Source organism: Nannospalax galili, unplaced genomic scaffold, assembly GCF_000622305.1.
Source record: "Nannospalax galili isolate Female #2095 unplaced genomic scaffold, S.galili_v1.0 scaffold14, whole genome shotgun sequence".
Taxonomy (NCBI): domain Eukaryota; kingdom Metazoa; phylum Chordata; class Mammalia; order Rodentia; family Spalacidae; genus Nannospalax; species Nannospalax galili.
In genome coordinates this window covers 3,331,265-3,348,882 of record NW_008336953.1, presented here as the reverse complement: position 1 = coordinate 3,348,882, position 17,618 = coordinate 3,331,265, and the positions used below count along the sequence as shown (strand labels likewise).

At 45.3% G+C, this 17,618-nt stretch overlaps 1 protein-coding gene across 12 annotated transcripts in view; it reads right to left on the bottom strand.

Annotated features, from left to right (window-relative positions):
• Positions 1 to 17,618, bottom strand: part of Kiaa1217 (KIAA1217 ortholog) — a 529,925-nt gene that overhangs the window by 266,848 nt on the left and 245,459 nt on the right. The window contains exon 1 of one of the 12 annotated variants that reach the window (XM_029562904.1): positions 12,967 to 13,117. The exons of the other annotated variants lie outside the window; for them this stretch is intronic. Coding sequence (XP_029418764.1) covers positions 12,967 to 13,074 — 108 coding nt within the window. The 5' untranslated portion in view covers positions 13,075 to 13,117. Of the gene's footprint in view, positions 1 to 12,966; positions 13,118 to 17,618 lie in introns of those variants that run through there. 12 annotated transcript variants of the gene reach the window in all.

Genomic DNA, 17,618 nt, shown 5'->3' with positions numbered 1-17,618 from the left:
CCTTGATGCATGTTTTAAAATGGACAGATCTTGGCAGGAGGTTAGCAAGTTAGTTGGCTGGAAAATAAGGCGCAACTCTACGCACACCCTATTTTATTTGTTCATTTATGTAACATTTTATTTATTATTTTTGTTTTATGTGTATGACTGTATTGCCTGCATGTATGTAAGTGTACCCGTGTTGTATGATGCCCACAGAGCACAGAAGAAGGCATTGGATTCCCTGGAATTAGAGTTAACGATGGTCATTAGCTGTCATGTGGGTGCTGGGAACCAAATCGGGGTCCTCTGCACGAGCAGTCAGTACTCTTAACTGCTGAGCCACCTTTCTAGCACCCTGTTTTAAAGACTCATTTCAGATGCAACAGTTGTTCACGTGAAATGCTTGTAAAATCATTATTTTGCTGTTTTTTTTTTTTTGGTTTTTTTTTTTAATCTAATACACAGGCCAGGCACGGTGGTGCACGCCTTTAATCCCACCACTTGCGAGGCAGAGGCAGGCGGATCTCTGTGAGTTCGAGGCCAGCCTGGTCTACCTAATGAGTTCCAGGACAGCTGGGACCACAGGGAGACCCTGTCTCAAAAAAGACAAAAAAAAATTTAATATAAGAAGTGTGACCTTTCTACGCAAATGAACCTGGGAACCTGGGAGCAGTGACTTTCCTGTTTACCACAGGTTTTTCTTTTTCCTATCAGTCCCACAGTGCAGCTAAGCGGCACAGCACTTGCGTCACCTGAAAGAGCTCTGGGTTTGATGCTGGCACCAATAACTAAACGGCAGCTTTCATATAACTGCTGGTCAGATTTAACTAACTACTGTAGAATGCAGCTGCAGGGCAGGAAATCAGAGCGAAAGGTTTGGCTACCACTGTCAATTACAGGGTAGCCAGAAAATGCAGCATCTCTTTAATTAAACCTTAGGTAATAGGAAATTTGATTTATGAAAAATCAGTGGACAGTGAAATGTCGAGATCCACGTACTGCACGGTGGCAGGCAGCCCAGCAGCCACGAATACAGAATGTGTGTTCTCGGCCAACAGCATGCCTAGATGAAAACAATACACTCACTTCAAATGGTACTTTTTCTCTTTGAAAAGTATTATGACTCTTATTAAGCATTAGCTACAAAAATAACGTGCCTCTTTAAAAAAGCTGTTAGCATTATTAACAGTGCATTTTCTTTAAAGTCGATTCAAACATCCCTTGCACTCTGGACATCGTTCTCCCTGGGAGAACGCTCCCCTCCTGGTTCTGATAAGGCTTCCAGCATGACATTCACCCCTTTGGCTCTCTGTAATTTCTGCTGGGTAGTTGGAACTCTTCCCGAACTTAAATGGTCTTTATTAACCTGTATCTACCCAGGAGCTGGGTGAATTCCTGGCTCTTAGTGGATACATAAGAGGAATTCATTTAATTGTATTTACAGAGTCGACCAAAGGCCCAAAGTTATGAACAACTCAATGGATTATAATAAAACCTGACCAATTTCTCCTCCACTTTGACCTTCAATTAGAGCTGGTGAGATGAGTGTGGTGCAGCCCTGTCATCTGGTTTCTGTCATCTAGCTACAGAGTTACTGGTGAGTGATGGTCAATAGACTTGGTAACAAAACAAAGAAAAGATGAAGCGTTTGAACAGTCAATAAAAATGATCAGTCTTGGCCGGGTGGGCGTGGCGGCTCATGCCTTTAATCCCAGCACACTGGAGGCAGAGGCAGGTGGATCTCTGTGAGTTCAAGGCCAGCCTGGACTACATAGTGAGTTCCAGGACAGCTGGGGCTACAGAGAGACCCTGTCTCAAAAAGACCAAAAAAAAGATCAGCTTCATTGGGTGTGGTGGTGCATGCCTATGTAGAGGCTGGAGGATCCCAAGTTTAAGGCCAGTTTGGTATGCTTAGGGAGACTCTGAAAAACACTTTCCAATGTCACTTTACTCTTCTCATGCAAGACTGCATCAAGAAAGAAGAGTTTGGGGGCTGGAGAGATGGCTCAGTGGAGGACCCAGGTTCAGTCCCCAGCACCCACATTAACAACCTTCTGTATCTCCAGTTCCAAGGGATCCAATGCCCTCTTCTGGCTTCTGCAGGCACTGCACATTATGGAAGTGCTTTCAGACACATAGGCAGAACACTCACACATAAAATAAAAATAACCCAAAAGTTCTTATAAAAAAAGGAATTTCCTTCAGATTTTGTCTCAGGGTAAAAGTGAGAGCTGAGAAAAAGTCAAGAAGGAAGTTGGGTAACTGTGGAGAACACAGCATGGCCTCATGGGATTAGCACCATGAACTAACATGAAGGTGACGACGGACTCCGTCAAGAGAGCCAGACATACACAGTGACATAATCTGGCTAATTTTATTTCACCTGAATGTATGATTGAAAAGTATAAGGTCCTCAAGTGAAGGTAAAAGAGAAAGTCATGGCCATGTCCTTGAAAATTATTAAGGCAAACATGATATAAATTCCTGCTTAAGAAAAGTGTTGACTGGTCCAGTGAGATGGCTCAGCGGATAAAGGTGCTTGCTGCCAAGTCTGATGACCTGAGTTCAGGCCATCTGAAATTCGTGTGATGGAGGGAGAGAACTGACTCTGGAAAGTTGTTCTCTGACCTCCATACACATGGAATTAATTAATGCAAAAAAGGAGAGAAAAATGTTGGCAATCATAAAAACTGCTTTGATTACTATCTGGGAGTCCCTTGGGCCACCCTGGCCAACAACTCAAAAAGAAGGTATCTCCTATCTGGCATTGTTTCTTGTTATGTAGCCTTTAGCTATACATATGGATGCTTAAAAAATTATATTGGCCCCTTTAATATTTAATTATACTTTCCTTTTGGGTGTTTAAGACCCTACAGTTGGCCCAGATAAACCAATTTACTTTTACTCTTAAGGCCGTTTGAGGATCTGTTCCTCAGGGGTCACATGGGCTTGGGAGGTTCCATCTATGTGAAGATAAGTCAAAGGTCCTACTCAACCATGGCTGGCTTTACTTGGAAGCATGGAGGAAATGTTCCTCTGCGTTGACCCTCCTCTTTGTAGACTGGACACTGGTTCAAGTCAATCTTGTGGGGTCTCCACAGCCTCCTTGAGCAAGAGGACAGGTGACTCACAACAGTTACAGGACATTTTGAGAGATGCTCATAGTCCCCTGGAACTAGTCGACCTAGGAGGGCAAGGAGCAAAAAACTGTCTTTATGTCCCTCTGACCAAGTTAGTATAGGCCTCAAAGTATGTTTGTTAAACATCCAGGAAGACTAATTCCACCAGTCTGGTACTTTTAATGACCATGTACCATGTAGATAAAGCTTGGGCAAAGACCAATTGTTCTCAGATAAACCTTGCCTAGACATATATTTTGATCTGGTGTGTATAATTTGTCAGTAGGTTGTTGGACTAATATGGCTCCCTCTGGGTTTTAAAACTAGCATAAACTGGGAAAATGAACAGCAGACCCCTATCTTATCTAAAGGAATATTGACAACTGATTGCTGCTAGATGAGGAATAGCTGACCTTCCTAAAACAAAGACCTCTAGATAGGCTGATTAGATTCACCGGATGGACAAGTACTGGGGAATGGCTGGGGATGCCGACACCACAGCAGACAGTAGCTAGGAAGACAGAGTAAAAGGGCTCTAGTGTGTGGGGGCTATGGGAGGGTGCCATCTGGGAAGTGGGTATATAGATGAATAAGATTGTTTGGGATGTTCTGTGTGATATACACACACACAAATCAACAAATATTTGAGGAGAAAGCATAAAAATTTACATCATGTTAAGTAGTAGAGGTGATAAACATTACCACTGAAATCTACCTGATGACTTTATATCATACACAGGTGCCAAGGATACAATGGACTCGAGGTGTTGCTGATTGTGGTATGTAGTAGGAATGAGAACTGAGCAGAAAGTGGTCCTTTCAGGCTAAGCAGTAGGGCAAGCCTGGCCTTCATATTGCACTGAAGAGTTTCCTTGTCAGTGACCCTTCATTGTTGGGGGAGAAGGGTCTTCCCACTGAAAAGTCTGATAAAGAAACTGGGTCCTTCACCCTGAGGGATGTAGGAGTTATCCATGAAAACAGGGAGGAGAACAGGGAGCCCTTGAATTTCACTGAAGAGTTGACATAGCTGAGAAATAAGTCTCTAAGTCCTCTGAGAGGCCCTAGGCAGCTAGAGAAAGTTCCCAGAGGAGAAAAGAACCCTTATTTCCCAGGGGAGTGGCAAGCATAAGCCACATGGCACTGGATAGTGGGTGGATCTCTGTGAGTTCAAGGCCAGCCTGGTCTACATAGTGAGTTCCAGGACAGCTGGGGTTACAGGGAGACTCTGTTTAAAAAAGTCCAAAAAAAAACAACAACAAAAAAAAAACACCAAAAAACTGCTTTGAGGGACTAGCGAGATGGCTCAGCAGTTAGGACTGCGTACTGTTCTTGTAGAAGACCTATATTTGGTTTTCAGCACCCAATCAGGTGGTTCACAACTGCCCGTCATTTCAGTTTGAGGGAATTCAATACCATCTTCTGTCCTCTGTGGACTCCTGCATGCATTTGGTTCATAACAACTCATGTAGCCAAACACACATACACATTAAATAAACAAACAAAAAAACAGCCCTTTTTAAAACAGCTGTTTCACAGGCTAGGAATGGTGCCGCATGCCTTTAATCCCAGCACTGAAGAGGCAGAGGCAGGTGGATCTCTGTGAGTTCACGGAGAACCTGATCTCTATGGTGAATTCTAGGGCAGGCAAGGCTACATAGTGAGACCCTGTCAAAAAACAAAAATCAAAAAATGTTCCGGAAGTTCACTGTTCTTTTTCCTGTTCACCTTCTTTATAGTGTAATTTCTTATGCTAGCTATCCTCTGCAATGAACCTTCAAGAGAAAAGAAGGAAGCTAGCCTTTATGCTCAGTTTAACGGCTTTCTGGAATGTTCTGTGCAATCCCTTTGTGCAAGTGCTGGCTTTGCTTCTCTCTTTATCTGTTTTTGTGAACTCTGAAGCTGGTCTTACCGGTTCAGCTCCCTATCACAAAGTTCACCTTTTCATCTGATTACACAGCACCGTCAACTGGACTAATCTGGAGCTTTCTGCCTTTGTTTCCCCTCGCCTACCCTCTCTCCTCATCACCAGTGGCGTGTGTGTTCACTACCAACTCCTTTTAAAGCTCTTTTCCTGTCCCTCTGCGTGTTTCAGACATTACAAACAATGAGAAGGCTACATTTTGAACATAGTCTTGATCTTTGTTTTATATCTACATGCCTCAGAGCAGAGAAAGGAAAATTACAATGTACTTGTATGGATTTGGGGCACATGACTGCCACAGCACAGGCGGCCCTCCATAGGCATGGGCTGTGCATCTGTGCATTCCACATTCATGACTTTAACCAATGGCACGTCACATATATTCAGGAAAAAAAAAACCCACTGCATCTGTACTGAACTTGTAGAAACTATTTTCTACTCATTACTCCCTCAAATATAAGAACTATTTAAGCAGGATTTATGTTGTGCCGTGTATTATGAGTAATCTGGAAATGATTTAAAGTATATAGGAGGGTGGATGTAGGTTAGATGCAAATGTTTTGTCATCCACAGATTTTATCTGTGGGGAAGGAGGGGTTAGAACCAGCCAGCCGCTCACTGATTCCAAGGAATAACTGTATATTATCTACCAACTCTATAATCGCCTTAACAAAGCTTAAATACTACTTCTAAACCACTGCTAATGGACATGTATGTATATGTACATGTGTTTTCTTAATAAAAATGTTAGAAACTGTCCATAACACTGAAATATAAACATAAGTCCCTCGCCTGAGTAAGGTCCATCGATGACCAATGCTGGTCTCAGAAAACGGCTTCTCAAACTATCGACCAAGATGCATTGTTGTTTAGTGTCTCAGTGTTTGGCAGCTGACTAAACACTGAGAGGTTAAGGAAGAGCAGTGGCTGTAGGCATCCGAGGTACCTGATGTCCCTTCTAGGACACACTCAAGACACCAGACTGGAATGTGACAGTGCCCTGGCCTGCTATGGCAGGCGTTTCCCACAAGAGCTAAGCCCATCCTTGCAACCAACCAATGGCCTAGCATTTTACATATTTCCAAACCTAAGTCACATCCACAGACACTTCCCTGAGAACTCCCAGTAACGGTTATCCGATAATTGTAGAAACACAAGTGGAGGTTTGTGGACAGATGTTAATCTTCTGTGTATTTATAGCCACACAGAGAAGAGGATAAAGCCATGTGTGCATATTCTCAGGAACTAGCCTAGGTCTGGATCAGGGGAGCAAGACTGGAACCTTAGAAGCAGCACCAAGTCACATCTGAGACAGAAATCCGGGTGTTCCTGTTCGGTGCATTTTCCTAGGTGACTGAACGTTGTCCAGCGAAAAGGCACACACTGCTTTCATACGGCATTTGTCACTTCACCTGACCCCATAAACTGGAACTTCTGCAAATAATAACTGAACATCCTATAACCTATCCATCTGATCAGGAACACGTGCCCCCACTCGATCACCTGGACCTCTAGGACTCAGCAAATTACTACTCCACCTCGAGTCACTTTCTCCTTCTGTGGTTCTTGTCCTTGGAGACAGGGTCTCTCTATGTAGCACTGGTTGACCTGGAACTCGCTATGTAGCCCAGGCTGGCCTCAGCCTCCCAAGTGCTAGAATTGAAGGTGTGCACAATCACACCCTGCCACTTTCTATAGTTCCTAATATCCAGGGGAATGATGTCCGAATCCTGTCAAAACAACTGTCCACCTCTGAACAACAAACCAATCACCCTTCCCTTTCTCTTCAATACAATTACGATGGGGTTGAAGGAGGTGATGTGGATGGATTGGTCATGCACATATGCACTGTATGTTTTGTAACATAATTGGGTAACACATGACAATGGTATTTGCATATCAGAATTTCTTTTCCTCCACACACAGGCGTGGAGGAGGCTCTTTCTTCTAAGAAACTGGGACCTTGTGTGTGTCAATAACTGGGTTCTGAAAGGCCAAAGCATTCCATCACCATCTTGGCTTGGTTGTTCAAGTTTCTAAATTTAGAGTTTTTCCCATGGCTTAGTGCAAACAAATGTCTTTTCCATGCAAATTCAGCTTTCCAGAGGGTTTTGTGGAGGAGTCCTGCCAAAGCCATTAAAGTCTGGGATAAAAGTACTTAACCAGTCCTAACTAAATCCAGAATTAGAACTCAGGACCCATTTCACATAAGAACAGTGGAAAACTCAGAGCACAGCAGATGAACTCAGTAAGAGATTCAATGCACATTTTCCAGACAACCTGGAAGGCTGGTGTCAAATTCCACACACTCAAAACACACTCTTACAGTGTCAAGTCATCACCTGAGTAGGAACACAGGTACAAAGCAGAGGTGTTGGTGTAAAGGCATCTGCCTCCTTGGCATTAAACATTTCATGTAGCTCTGCAACTAGGTCTCTTATAGAGAGGCTTTTTGACCTTCTACCTCCAATACTGTGAGTCTGTTATTACGCCATCTCCGTTTCTTAGTGTCCTACCACGAGGTAGAGAACAGAAGTCTCTATTCACAAACAGAACAGGTGGGACATGGTAAACAACATAATGAAAATAACATAAAGAATGTAAGGTAAATAACATAGAGAAAAGTTTACAGTTGAGATAAAGTTGTTAGTGGACATTTATTGCTCAAGATAATCTTTTAGAAAATGCTTTCAGAATTTAATTATCACACAATACAAATGCTGATTCCTAAAAATGATTATAACTGGTTAGCAGTTACTGGTTTGCTTTTTGTGATGTCTGTTCTAAGACCCTCCCAATGGCCTTGGGCAAGCGTCTTTGGGAATGGGCTTGAAAACGCGAGGCCTGAACAGAGCTGCTCAGTTCTGCTCCCCTTCCTAGTCCTTTAAAGAGATACAACTCTTGAAGGTGGTCAGCGGTTAAGAGCACTGATGATGGACCTGGGATCGATTCCCAGCCCCTGCATGGTAGCTAACAAATGTTCTAGGTCTGGTTCCAGGGGATCTGATGCTGTCTTTTGGCCTTTGCATAGAACCCTTGACTTGATTTTTCTGGCTGGCAGCACACACACACAAGCTTATGACTTTACAGCGAGAGCTACTTTCATTTAAATGATCTTTCTCTCCTTGGACCGTCACAATGAAGACCAATGCCTATGTTTTCTTTACAAGTTGAGAAAAAGCAAACACGAGGGACCACAGGGGAGGTGCTGCAGGGCTGGAATTTTAAGCCATGGGAAAATCCCTAATGGAAACACCTGAGCTTTTTTTTGGAGTTATGAGCATCAAAGAGTAATGGGCAGTGTAGTCTCGTCTTTCAGAATCCAGACTCACAATAGAAAGAACTGTATATCGTGTGTGTGTGTGTGTGTGTGTGTGTGTGTGTGTGTGTGATGGCGGCTGCATGGCAGGGGCAGGAAGAAAGTACAGGTTTGTTGGCTTTTCCTCCCTCCTCACGCTTCCTCCCCCCTCAGCCAGCAAGGGCACCAGCTCCCTGGGAGTTATCACCTTCAAGCCAGCTCAGGCTCCCGGGAGGGTGGATCTGGTGGAAATGCATAGTTCAGTTCCAGGTTCTATACCTTTCCAGAAAGGACCCTTGAGTACAGTCCATATTTAGGGCCAGGTATTCTGATGAATTTCCCATCTGGGTAATTTCAATCCACACTCTCCTTCCCACTTGAAGACATACTTCTCACACAGACACCACTCTCTACTTTGTTTACTACCTGATAACTCTGAGCAAGTTAATTTTACCCCAGTGTCCCTCTGCTGAAATCAGACAGTGTGCCGTCTTCAGAGCTGCCCTGGAGCCTTGGGTTTGGAGACAACAGGGCTTGCTGGAAAAAGCCATCAGATGATACCAAGCTGACAGGCATCTATGGGCCCACTGACATAGTGACACCTAAGTGAGATGCCAGAAATTGCTTCTGCATGCCAGAGGCACAAACCTGGAATTCCTCCCTGTGTAACACACAGGTGCCCTACACTGACCTCTCAGACGCATGGGCCCTGATTCTCAGCTTGAACCTTTCACAAATTTACCTTTTCACATTCTTTGTTTACTTCATAGCCCCAGATTTTGAAAATCAGTCAGGATTTCAAATATCCTGTTTCATTACGAGTGCATGTGAAGGAACACACTCACAATGTATGCATCTCTGCATTTGTGGTTTGAGGGCACAGTTAGTAATCAAGTATATACTGTCTCTCTGACTGGGTATGGGGGTGTGTGCCTATATAAACTCAGCACTTGAGAGGCAGGAAGACTGCAGGTTCAAGACCAGCCTGAGCTATACAGGGAAACCTTGTCTGAAAAGACCAAGGATGGGTGGTGACTCAGAGGAAGAGTGCTTGTCTGGTACGGCCAAGGGCCCTCGAGTCCATCCCTGGCACTGTAAAATAAACAGTCACATAGGCAGACAGGCAGGCAGATAGATGGACAGACAGGTCGATAAACTCTTTCCCCTACTTCAACTTTCCCTTCCCCATCTAGAATCTGTATAAACACTTGCAAATAGCAGCACTCCCCATCAGAGATTTTAAATACTGGTGTACAGACTTGAGAAAAGAATGGACCACTCGGCTCCTATGACACCTGTGTGGCTCAGCCAACGGAGAGGAGGGACCTGAGTCAGAACCCAGAAAACTGGATTATGGAATACTGATGTAGAGGGGACATGTGAGGGAGGGCACCCAGGCCTGCTGCACTGCTGTCCAGAACCACCTGCCCTTCCGTCAAGAAAGCAGAGGCTGTTCCCTGGACCTGCAGTCCCCATACAACATCTCTTGACTAATTCCTTATTAGCTCCTGAAAACACCTGAGTGTCTGGCTTCTGAATCCTTGGCTGTCATTTAGGGAAGGTTGAGTTAACCTTCTGTCTCCTGAATGTTGTGATTCTCTGAGGTAGAGCTGACCTGAGTTCATGATCAGACTAAGACTGAGACGACTTAACTAGGTGGTACTGGATTGGTAAAGGTCTTGGGACAGAGGGAGTGGCATGTGTATAATCGCAGCACTCAGAAGGTGCAGGCGGAAGGAACAGTTCAAAGGCAGCCTCAACTACAGAGCAAGTTTAAGGACAGCCTGAGCTATATGAGCTTAAGAAATAAAAGAAAGTGGGAAAGGCCCTGTATGAGACCTCAGCTTCTCTCAGATGTCCAGTGAGTCCACTGGGCCCCATCAGCTCAGGGGAATGTGGAGGGGAGTCCCAAGGCAGCCTCCCCTCCCCGTTCCACTTTATTCTTCCACAAGAAGCTCGGGGCTCAGCCATCAAGAGTGTACTGCTCTTGCAGAATATGAAGTTCAGTTCCTAGTACCCACATCAGAAGGCTCACGGCTGTTTGAAACTCCATCACCAGGGGATTCGACACCCTCTTCTGGGTTTCTCAGGTAGCTGCACGCACCTTCAAACACACACACACACACACACACACACACACACACACACACTACACACACACACACACACACACACACACACACACACACACGTAATAATAATAGTAGTAACAACAGCAACAAATCTTTAAAAAAAAAAAAGAGCCAGGTGTAGTGATGCATGCCTGTAATCTCAGCACTTGGGAGACAGAGGCAGGCAGGCATCTGTGAGTTTGAGGCCAGCCCAGTCTACATAGTGAGTTCCAGGCCAGCTAGTGCTACATAGCAAGATCCTGTCTCAGAGAGAGAAGAGGCTGGGAGAGAGACTGGGAGACAGGGAATGTGCATGTGGTGATATGTTCATGTTTGTGTGGCAGTGTGCACGTGTGCACACGTGCACATGTGCATACGAAGGCCGGAGGTCAATGTGGGTGTCATCCTCCAGTAGTGAGCTCTAGGGTCCTCCTGGTCCCCATCCTTCCTAAGCCCTGAGGGCGTTACAGGCACACATTGCCAAGCCTGGCTTTATACCTGGGTGCTGAGAAACTTAACTGAGGTCAGCATGCTAACCCAGCAAGCACTTTAGACTTAAGCCATCTCCTCAGCCCCATTAGATATGTCTCTTTAAAAAGTCATTAGAAAACTAGTTAGAAACAGAAGGGCCTAACACTCTCAAGGCCCTCCTTCAGCAGCGGCAGAACCACACAAAACCTCTGACAGAGGACACTGCCCACCCTTCCTTGCTGTTAGCCCATGTTCTGTGGCTGAAATAGAATGCCTGAGTTGGGAGAGTTTGTGACAGGAAGAGGTTCATTCTAGGTAGTGTTCTGGAAGCTGGAGAATCAAACAGGGGACAGCAGGAGCCTCAGGCTGTTTCAGCTCCTAGCGGGAAGCGAAGGGCAAGCGTGTGCACGTAGAGGAGGGAAAACAGCATGCTTTACAAGTACCTGCTCCCATAGTAACTGATCCAGTCCTTCAAGAATTACCCCAGGCCCAGGGAAGGCCAACAGTCCTCTTCACAACATAATCGCCCTGGATGGTCCTGCCTCCCAGCACAGCCACATGGCAATCAAATTTCAGCATGAGTTTCAGAGCAGCGGCAAAGGTCCAAGATGTCTATGCATCTCGTTACTTCAGTCCCAGGGCCTTTGGCCTCCTCTCCATATAAATGAATGTACCCTGCTTCCTTACCCATGACCAGGTTTACCTGCAGTGTTCTGCAGGTATTCACCACAGAACTAACCTTCTCTACCTTGCCCCATCTCCTTCTACACCGGAATCATCTTGGCCAAAAAACAAAATCTCCAAAGCAAAGCACACTGGGCCATAGAACACAGAATTCACCTCCATCACTGACAGTAGCAGTGTGTTCTGAAACAAAATGTTTGAACGTTCCAACACACACACACACACACACACACACACACCAGAATCTTCATATTGCCCATAGTGTCTACTAAAACCTCAAACTCAGGCTTGTGGAAGCCACAGTTGTTTCTGTTCCTTCAGAATTATTTTTTTCCTCTGCTCCCACATCAGACCCGGCAACCGTGCCCCATCTGGCAGTCAGAAAACAGGCCCACGAACCAGCAGATCAGACACAGGACTCATAAAATAAATCCCTTTTGAGGACTTTTTGGAGTTTGAAGTTTTACTTTTTTCTGTTCGTGGGTGAAAGCCCCTCCCCTGCTGCACCATCTCAAAACATGTTCCCCATGAGACAAGGCTGATCACACTGGCAAGCCTTGAGGCTTTTCAGACCTGACTGCAGGCTCCCTGGCCAGAAGGATGTCTTCATACAGGGTTTAAGTCAGGTAGGAACAAGATGGAACATGCCAATGCCTCCCTTTAAAGGTGAGGTGGCCCAGAGGAGGAGCAGCTGTGTGTGTTTTAAACTGCTCACGGGCTTGGGTGCAGCACAGTGGTAAAGCGCTTGTTTGCCTAGCAAGCAGAAAGCTGTGAATTCTATCCCCACTACCATTAAAACAACAACAGAAATAACAGGTAAAGTGCTGGGGCAGAACCAGACAGAGCGAGAGAGGGAGAAAGGGTATCTAGATTTCTGGGAAAATTGTTTTGGGGACCCATTTCAGTTTTTGCATTTTTTGAGGTACGGTTTCACTCTGTATGCCTGGCTGGCTTTGAACTCTCTTTCCTCAGCCCCCCAAGCACTGGGACCCCAGGCATGAGCCACTGCTTGCTAAGCCCAGCACCCCGTTTCTGATTTGTACGACATTTCCAAAGCAGCAGCCCAGAGACATGAATTCAGTCCGGCAAGGATTCCACTTTCCCCAGAAACATTCTGTTACAACCCCGCCTTGGGGCAGAAAATGAAGAGAATTTTCAGAATAAATAAAAGCAACATCATTGCCATGAAGCAAGGTTTAACTATTGCGAACAATCAACCTCTGCCAGAGAGCCATAATTTAATTTCAAAGTAACCTGTGACCTCTGGCCTCCTCTGGCTCACACTCAGCAAGAAGTGGCCAGGAATCAGAAACATATGACACAGCAGTTAGGAACATAGGGAGGGGAGGCAACTCCCCTAGAACCACACCACCTCTATACCTGTCTCCTGCCTGCTGTGCTGCAGAGGCCCCGACAGCCACAGCAGAAACACGTGAGGCCTCTTTCCTTCCTCTGCTTTTCCCTTGCAGAGCAGACAGACGGCTCCATGTCCAGGTCCAGCTGTGGCCATCAGCCAGACTGCAGAGTTCTCCCAGCAGGTCAGTGCCCGGTCCACGGGTGGTGGGACCTGCCCCCTCCACATGCAGCCTGTCACCTAGTCCATTCTTCCAGCCACTCCACAGACAGAAAGACAGACAGACAGGCTCAGGAATGGGAGTGTGATTCATTCACAGATAGAAAATACCGGTTTTTCATGGCCATGCAATGCACTCTGGGTGGGGTTTTACTAAATGCGGAAAAGGATACCCAAAAAACCAGCAAGAATGTGTCTCTTTCACATTTGACCAAATAAGCTCCACCCACACACCAGTCATTAAAGAAAACTGGAATGAGGTGTGTGGGAAGGGGCCATTTATATAGCTCCCCAGTATAGAATGGGACAGTTCATACACATAGGCAGTGTGACTGGAGACAAGAACTTTGTGTAATTCAGATCAAAACATTTTTTTTTTTGTCTTTACCATCAAATGGCAAAGCCCCAATTGCCAACTGTTTCAGAGCCCATCTGACATCCAAATGCTTTCGAGCTACCCAGGGATTTCCGCCCCCCAACCCTGGCTTTCCGATGGGATGACCCACACCATCCACCCCACCTGGTTGCCATCCTGGCCTCTGAGGACCAGTACAAATCTACTTCCAGATCCATCTTACTCCCGTAGGCAAGACTGACCTAAGCCACATCACTTTTCGGAAGCCTACTTCCTCACCTGTGAAGTGAGGGAGTTTGATGCTAACTCCTGAGCTTCCCAGTAATTTTCACAAACAAGTATAAAGAGAACAAGGCCCAGTGTTGAAGGTGTCCATGGGACTGTGAAGGAAGCTCAATGATAAAGAACTTGCTTATTCGCATGTGTGAGGTGCTAGGTTCAATCTCAGAGCAAAACAAAAAATAAAAACCAGTGGCTCCTTCGTTCTGCCAGCCTTTCCAGTAAGAATGTCTGGCCTGAGCTGGAGAGATGGCTCAGTGGTTAAGAACACTGACTGTTCTTGCAGAAGACCCGAGTTCGAATCCCAGCACCCACATGGCAGCTAACAACTGTCCTAACTCCAGTTCCAGGGGATCCAACAGCCTCTTCTGTCCTCTGTGGGCATTGCACGACACGGGTGCACTTACCTACATGCAGGCAATACACACATACACGCACAATAAAAATAATAAATAAAATATTTTTTTAAAAAAAAGAGTGTCTAGCCTGAGCCAGGTTGGAGAAGCTTCAACGAGTACCTTGAAATATATATTATTTTTCTTTTTCAGTTAAGAGTAGGTGACAAGGCAATGGTCAGAGACACCGTCGTGTCACTGGAAAACCCTGATTCAGAGACATGGGACACACATAGCTTGTTTCAGACGTTACTGCATTCATGGGTACCTGAACCCCTGAATACCTTGCATCCCTGGGTACTTCACTTTGAGGTTAAGAGGAAACACTTTAGTAACCTTAGTGGGGCCACTGAATGTGTTTAAAAGTAGGGAGTAAGAGAGAAAAGAAATACCATGGGTCCTTTGGGCTAATGACAGGATGTGGGCTGTGCTTCTGGGTATCAGGAATGGGACCCCCAGGCACAAATCAGAGACAGGTCCTCAGAACTCCTTAAAGTTTTGGCTTAGGGACTCTCCAGCGTGTTCTGGAGTTCCATGTGGTTCCTCTGAGGATGGCTGTAGAGATGATGAGGGATGCAGGCTCAGTTAGAAATGCTTCCCCACCCCAGGGGACTCTGTGTACAATAGCATTTGAATAAGATCTAAAAATATTATATCACTCTCTGGCTTGAAACCTAACTCTCTTTACTCCAGTAAGAAAACATTCCCAAGTCTTAACTTCGACTTATTAATCCCAGCCACTTCCCCAAGTCCTCTGAGTTGTTCTATAGACAAGTCCCTTCTTGCCTTGGGATCACTGTACTTGCTGCTCTTCCTCCTGAAAACTTAATGCTTCATTGTTTTCTAGACTGACCCCTTTCCATGTAATCCTCCTCGTTTCCTTCATGGCATCTATCTCAATCTAAAATTCTCTATGCAGCAGGACCCTTCCTCAAGGGACACGTTCCAAGCCCCTAGGGAGTGTTCAAAGCAACGGATGGTACTAAGTCTTATGTACACTGAGTTTTCCTAAAAATACATACATACATACATACATACATACATACGTACATACATACATACATAATAGGTTTCCTTCGACATACCTACCTTGCTAGCATTATACCAGTACTTGAGGAACATCGTTAAGAAAAAAAACTACGTGAACACAAGCACTATGATGCTCTAGTAATTGATCCTGTAACCAAGATGGCTTCCACGGGATTCCCAGAAAGGTAGCATTCAGAATGATACACTGACAGATGATTTCCACTCTTGTGCTGCTCACTCAGGGATGCAATTTAAAACCTACAACTTAGAAACTTTGTTTTGGGGGTGTTAATATTTTTAGAACAAAACTGACTGTAAGTAAAACGGAGGGAAGTGAAACAGCGTACAAGGCTGACAGGTTTGGATCTCTCGGGTTCTAAGCTGTGAACCCATGACGGCCTGGTCATCTCTAGCACTGTATTCTCTGTATCTGGCTGAACCAGATACTCGATTTAAGCTGAATGAATGAATGAATGAATGAATGAATGAATGAGTGGCAGCTATTTATTCAGAAGGCACTTTCTCATGCTTAAACATCCAAATCATACTCCAAGACCTTTTTTGTTTGTTTTCTATTTTTTGTTCTTTGAGACAGGTCTCCCTGTAGCCCCAGCTGGCCTGAAATGTGTTACATAGACCAGGTTGATCTTGGTCTCACAGAGATTCACCTGCCCTTGCTTCCAGAGTGGTGGGCATGCACTAACACGCCTGGCTATTCCAAGATATTTTTGTAGGTCAGTAGAAAGCCATGATTCTGGACCTGTTAGTCTTTAAGTAACTGAGTGATCTTGGACCCTCGGACTCATAAACAACCCATAGTTCAGGTCCCTTCTTCATGAAACTACATTGATTCCTGTGGTGGTGCCAGGTTCTCTCCACTCTGAACAACCCAAGAATAATTGATACATCAGGTAAAAAAGTGACGGTTTCTTATACTTGTAGAATGTTTCCATTAGAGTGACTATCAGGTACTGAGTTAAATACTCCTCACATCCTGTATCCAGATGATCTTCAGACCACCTTGCTGGGTAGGAGAAACAGAAGCTTACTTAGACTGTGGCCACTCAAGACCACACAATAAGCAAGCAGTAGAGTCAGAGATGGAGCCCTACTTAATCTGTCCAGCAACAAAGTTGAGATTCCTTCTACCCAGCACAGTGCCTCTGAGAGAAATACTTAGAAAAACATCAGGTCAAGGTCAGTGTCTAGAGCAGGGGTCAGGCAGATAGTGAGACAGGTGTGTACACAGAATGGAGAGTTGTGTGGTCTGTAGAACCCAGACCTCATCTTTTTTTGTTGTTGTTTTGGTTTTTTGGTGGGTTTTTTTTTTTTTTTTTTAATAGGGTCTCCCTGTAGCCCCAGCTGTCCTGGAACTCACTATGTAGATCAGGCTGGCCTTGGACTCACAGAGATCCACCTGCCTCTGCCTCCCAAGTTCTGGGATCAAAGGTGTGCGCCACCACACCCGGCCCCAGACCTCATCTTATCAAGGAACTTGCTGCTTGATTCTAGCAAATTCTGACAAAGGAAGTTAAGCCCCAGGTTTCCCAAGTGTATGATTTTTTTTTTTTCCCTTTCCTCAGGGTGTGAGAAATGTTAGTTTTAGGTGATGTTTAAATTTTGATTCTTGCTGGTTTTCTGTTTTACAGTTGGGGGACTGGAACCCAGGACCTTACCCATGCACAGCGCATGCTCTGACCCTGTGTTCCACCTGCAGCTAACTTTCAGTCTTCAGTATTCATGGAAACTTGCAGAGTCACTGTCCATGCTGTTCTCAAGATCCCTGGCCCTACTCCAGCCATCTGTCTACTTGTATAGCTGGATATGAATGCTATCGAATTTGTTTCTTCAGTTCCAGTGAGCACTTCTGAAATCCCGCATGAAAACAAGCAATGAGTGTATACGTGTGGGGTGTGTGTGTATTTGGGGGTACTGAGCAAAATGTGTGGGTGGAGCCACCCTACCAGTGACCACGTGTTCATTCTCCCAGGAACTCAGATGTCGGCAGAGGACAGGTTCTGATCTGCATTGTCAGCTTCCTGTAATGCCAGGAAGATTGCTTCATAACTGCTTTTGACATTCCTCACGAGTTATTTCCAGGCTTGACTTCAGGGCTACACAAACCCTCTCCTGCCCCTTCAGAAAGCACTAACATGCAGCCAAGGGAGACTGTTAAATCCCTCACCTTCCTGTCTCCACCCTTTGGTCTATTGTTGAAACGGGAGGTACAGGTGAAAACCCTAAGCCATGGAGGCCAGAGGTAAGAAATCTTCGAGGCTGACTTTTGGGCTGATACAGCATTTGAAACCCAACCTCGTAAACAAGCCCTATTTCACAGCACTTACCTAAGGGGCCACGGAAGACTGATGCTTGAGTCAGTTACTGAGTTCAAGTCCCCATT